Below are 5,285 nucleotides of genomic sequence, written 5' to 3' on the forward strand. Positions count from 1 at the left end.
TCATTTGCGTTTAAGTATTTTCAAATTTAATTTATCTTCATTTAGTAATAAAAGCAATGGAGTGGGATTGTGAAAGGAATAATTAATTTTCTTTGACTTTGTGTATTATTGCAACTAGAGATATTAAAATCACCAAGCAAGATAAGCGACTTGTAGATTGTCTCTATCAATCAAAATTTTTTATAGTAATACTTATTTTTCATAAGGAAGAATTCAAAACCAGATGTTGAGAGTCGGCATCACTTTAGACTTTTTAAAGAAACAAAGCTTTCGACAAAATTTACCAGGCAAAATATTTTTATATATTCAAAATTACAATTTGTTTGCTAAACATATTACGATTTTATAATTATACTAGTTTGATTTGTCGTCTTTTCAAATGCTGACAGGTATATATATTCATGTCCCAATTTTTAGCTAATGTGGCGTAGTGTTAGAGGTGTTAAGTAGGATACACTACAAGAAATACTAGAATTAGCAGCAAATATTTTTGTTGCTAATAGTGTTAAAAATGTTATTATTAACATATAGCAAAAAAATAAATTGTGGCATGTTGCTGCTAATAAAATGTTGCCTTAAATAATTGGTAACAAAAATTACTGTAAAATGCTGTTATAATTTAATTAATGGCAGCAACTTTTAAAATTAGTGCTGCAAAATGTTTTTTAGCAGCAAAAAAAAATTAGCTGCAAAAAGATTTGTTGCCATATATACAATTTCTTGTAGTGATAAATTTAAACTGATCGGAAAAAAATAATCAAATTGATAAAATTTTAAAAGCATGATATATTTGGAGAACATGACATAATTGTAAATAGAATAATATATATATTGTCAATTTACAGTGATGAATACTTGAGGAAAATAAAGTAAAACATAATAAATAATTGTACTCACTTTTACAATTAAGAGAGAAAATATATATATAAAAAAAGAAGCAGGCAAAAGAATGCAACTACAACATGACTAGAAGTACTATTAGCTGAAAATAAATAACAAAAACCTTTTTTAAGGTTTAATTTTCAAGTAATTAAACATATAATATCGCACAACCATATGAAATATTATGTGTTTGCAGAGCTTAAACGACGAGCCGTTTACTGATTTTTACGATAAAGGCGAACCGGAAGGCCTTTAGCAGGAATTGGCATAGGGTTGACAATGATATTCTCATCAGGAATAACCTTTTCCCATTTGAACCTCTTAACAATATTATGCATGAAAACAAGAATTTCCAATCTTGCATATTCTTTTCCTGGACACATTCTTGGTCCTCCTCCAAATGGAACATATGTGTATGGTGCCGGCCCCAATCCTTCGAATCTTGACGGATCGAACTTCTCCGGGTCCGGAAAATATTCCGGCATCTTATGCGTTGAATGTGCGCTCCAGTATAACTACAAAACAAATTTGACGGAAATAAATAAATAAATAAATAGATAATGTATATAATATGCATGAATACTATATTTAAAAATTCATATAGAAGAACGATATTATTTTTATAATTTTTACTTATTTATTAAAAATTAATACTTGGCCAAATGTTTTAATATATCTTTCAAATTTTCCGAAAAGAGCAAATAAGTGTTTTTAGTAATTTCTTTGCCTCTTAGGTCCTCGACGTTTTTAAAGAGCGTAAAATATTTCTTTAAGTTTTTCAGAAAAAGCATATAATAAAAAAAAAACATACTTTCCAGCCCTTAGGAATAGTGTAACCGGCGTAGTTGAAATCATGCAAGGCTTCCCTGAAAGAACCCTGAAGAGGCGGAGCTAATCTCATCACTTCAGCGGCCACATGCCATGAATATTTCATCTTCTGAATGTCTTCCCAGTTCAATAATTCCCCTTCTGCTTTTGACTTTGCAATCTCCATTTGCTCTGTTTTTCAACACTTCAATTATTTACTATATTATTGGGGTTCAATAATTCTACGGTTATCGAATTATAGTTTTTTTATAAAATGGTTACCGAACTATAAAAAAATCAGAAAATAGTAACCAAATTTTAAAAAAGTTACAAAATATTTAGAGACCGATTACTCAATTAATAAAAATTATATTATTTACGTACCGAACTATATCTTATTTACAAAGAAGTTACGAAATTATAGATATGAACTAGGTAAATATGTACAGCCATGTAATAAGCCAGTAACCGTTTTGTATAAAAAAATCATAGTTAGGTATCTGTTTTATAACATATTATAGTTCGGTAACCTTTTCGTAAACAAATAGTTAATCATTTTATAATTTTGTATTAATCGGTAATTATTTTATAAAAAGGTTATAGTTCGGTAAACGCAACAATATTTAACGGAAACTGTAACTTTTTACGTACCTTCGACAACTTTGTCGTAGATATGAGGAAGCTCAGCAAGAAACTTGACAATAAAAGTAATGGTAGCACTAGCAGTGTCATGGCCACCAATTAGCAAAGAAATAATCTTATCAGCAATTCCAACTTCTCCCAATCTCTGACCCTCTTCATCAGTTGCAACCAACATATGAGACAGAATATCCTGCATCGGATCGGCTTTGTTCTCCGCAAGTTCCTTTCGTCTCTTCGCGATCATCCGCAACATGTCGTCCCTTATAATTTTGGAAGCTTTAAGTCCTCTGTTAAAAGTAGTCCCTGGAAAATTAATCGGAATGGAAATAATTCCTGACGCCATATCGTTGAACGGAACAGCGAATTTCGCGACTTCTTTAGAGTCATCCATGCTTAAAAACACTTTACAAGCAACTGTAAAAGTGTACATCTTAGCTAGAGGATAGACCGAGACTTGTTTCTCTTTCTCCCAGCTATCCTGAAAATGAATCTGAGCCATCGAATCCATTACGCCTATGTATCTCATTAAAGCCTCGGGTTTTAGAAAATGAGGTAACATTTTTCTCATTCTCATTCCTTCTGCTAAAACAGTGCTTTGACTCGACGAGGGGAAGAGCCTCAGGATCGACTTCGGCCACCAGGCGGTGACGAGCTTGTTCTCGTTGGAGAATAAGAATTTGTTGCCTTGTGCCCCGCAGACGACGGCGGTTTGTTCGCCGAGAATTGAAGTTCTGAAAATTTGAGGCGAGAATTTTTGCATTCTGTCTAATATAAATTTTTCAGGTTGGCCTTTTCTGCCTGTAGAAAGAAATTCCAGGCTCTCTCCTATGTACGGATAGCCTGTTTTGCCTGGTGGAAGTTTTACATTTGGCTTGTAAAAGATAGATAGAATTGGAAGAGTGGCAAGAATAATGAAAATTGTAATAGCAATTAGAAAGAATAACTCCATTTTTGAGTTTGAGTTTAATTGCTTTGTGGCATATACATTTAGTTAATTATGGCACTTTATATAGATGGGAGAGTTGAAATAAAAGGTTGATGGAGTTTTCAATGAAGTTTAACAATAATACACTTAGTGTTATTTTAATTAATTTTATATCTATTTTTTAGTTTGGTAGTGAAAAGATGTGAACGTTACAAAGTCAATGAGAAACTAAAATTGATAAGATAATTGATTCTTACCTAAACTATCTTTTTTATATACTTTAGTGATTAAATTTTAATTTATTTTAGTTTGATCATCAAATTTTAATTTCTTCTAATTTGTTTATTAAATTTTAAGTTTCTTTAAATGAGACATATTCAGAAAAAAAATGCAAATGTAGCGGTCATATTTTATTGTTTTTACCTATTTTTCCTAAACACTCTCCTTCAAAATTAAATTTTATCCACATGATAAATTTTTATATTCCTAAACTTTGTATTATTCTAATAATTATATATCTATTTTTTTTTAGTTTGGTAGTGAAAAGATCTAAACTATCGTTTTTCTTATAATTTAGTGATCAAATTTTAATTTATTTCAATTTGATAATTAAATTTCATTTCATTTTAACTATATACTAAATTTTAATTTTTTTTAAACAAGAGATTTTTCGATTAAATTGCATGTGGTAGTTAGATTTTATATTTTTATCTAAAATTGTTATATCTAAATACTATCCTTCAAAATAAAATTGTGCACACATAGTAATTTTTTTTTTTAACGGAACACATAATAAATTCTCAGATAAGTAAATTTCGTGTTAATTTAATCAAGTTTGAATTTGTTTTTTTAGTTTGGTAGTGAAAGATGTGACCATGACAAAGTCAATGATGAACTAAAATTATTGTGTTTATTATGGAACAAAACTAATTAAGAAAATAATTATTTTTATATTCTGAGTTGTGTATGTGATTCTTGCATGATGTGTCAATTATTCAGAATGATTTTCTGAGATTTTGTATATGTGATTGTTTCATGATTTGTTTTTAAAAGACCTCTTCAACTTAAAATTATAAATCCAAGTGTGACATGCATGACTAGAATATAAATAGTTTTTGCTAAATTTGGTTAAATTTAAATTTGATTTCATAACTTGTATACTAAATAACATTACAACTGTCCTCATATGTATTTTTGTTTGAAACTCATGTCTTTTTATTACTTTACAAGAAAATAAATTGTCCTACATTATTGGTTAGTTGTGAATAAAAACTCATAAATATAAAAATAATTTGGAACTCTATTTTGGTTAAGTTGTCTATCAAGACAGCTTCGATATGTGAAGGTTCAATGGGCAGGAGTTAAATACTTCCAAATTGAAATGAAAACCCATTCAGAGAGTTCTATTAATTATTGGGTTAATTTTATAAAAAGTTACGATCTTTATATATAATTTTATTTTAATCATGACTTTTAAAAATTGGCATTTATATATACGATTTTTCATTTTGTTTCAAATCTATCATCAAAATAAAATCTGGTGTATTTTTTATGATTAAAAATTCACAATCCTACATACTCTAACCGAAAGATAATAAGATTTGGTGTTTGATTTATAATTTGAGTCTTTAATTAATGATTTAGTGAAAAGTTTAGTTAACAAAAATACATTAAAATGGTGAATTTGAAAAAAAATTAAAAGGTCGTGCATTTAAATGCCACTTTTTAAAAGTCATGATTAAAATGAAACTACATACAAAGATCGTGATTTTTTATATAATTAATCTTTAATTATTTCACTGGCAATTTATACATTTCTATAGTTGTGAGGATAAAAGAAGATTTTTTACAAATTTTCAAATTAAATAAATCGTTTTTTATAATAAAATAATTATTAATAGATAATTCTCTTAAGTTTTCAATTTTAATAAACTACCTATAATATTGATCATGTATTTTCATAAATTTGCAAGTTAAACAAACCATCTATTAATTTTTTTGTTTTAATAAAAAGGTCTAGGTGCAAATT

General features: G+C 28.3%; 1 protein-coding gene across 1 annotated transcript; it reads right to left on the reverse strand.

The window, feature by feature from the left end:
* Positions 1 to 855: 855 nt before the first annotated feature.
* Positions 856 to 3,324, reverse strand: LOC126662307 (beta-amyrin 28-monooxygenase-like). The gene is made up of 3 exons (XM_050356239.2): positions 2,341 to 3,324; positions 1,694 to 1,881; positions 856 to 1,397 (listed from the first exon to the last, which is right to left on the reverse strand). The coding sequence occupies exons 1-3, from the start codon at positions 3,278 to 3,280 to the stop codon at positions 1,098 to 1,100; spliced, it is 1,428 nt and encodes a 475-aa protein (XP_050212196.1). The 5' UTR covers positions 3,281 to 3,324; the 3' UTR covers positions 856 to 1,097.
* Between the last annotated feature and the right edge of the window lie 1,961 nt (positions 3,325 to 5,285).

This window comes from Mercurialis annua, linkage group LG8 (genome assembly GCF_937616625.2).
Source record: "Mercurialis annua linkage group LG8, ddMerAnnu1.2, whole genome shotgun sequence".
Lineage (NCBI taxonomy): Eukaryota > Viridiplantae > Streptophyta > Magnoliopsida > Malpighiales > Euphorbiaceae > Mercurialis > Mercurialis annua.

Bases quoted from the DNA above. Each gene is read 5' to 3' on its own strand.
- LOC126662307 (XM_050356239.2), bottom strand. From the start codon at position 3,280: ATGGAGTTATTCTTTCTAATTGCTATTACAATTTTCATTATTCTTGCC. The intron at 1,882-2,340 runs GTACGTAAAAAG...GTTGAAAAACAG, and splicing joins CTACGACAAAGTTGTCGAAG to AGCAAATGGAGATTGCAAAG. The intron at 1,398-1,693 runs GTATGTTTTTTT...TTTGTTTTGTAG, and splicing joins CTATTCCTAAGGGCTGGAAA to TTATACTGGAGCGCACATTC.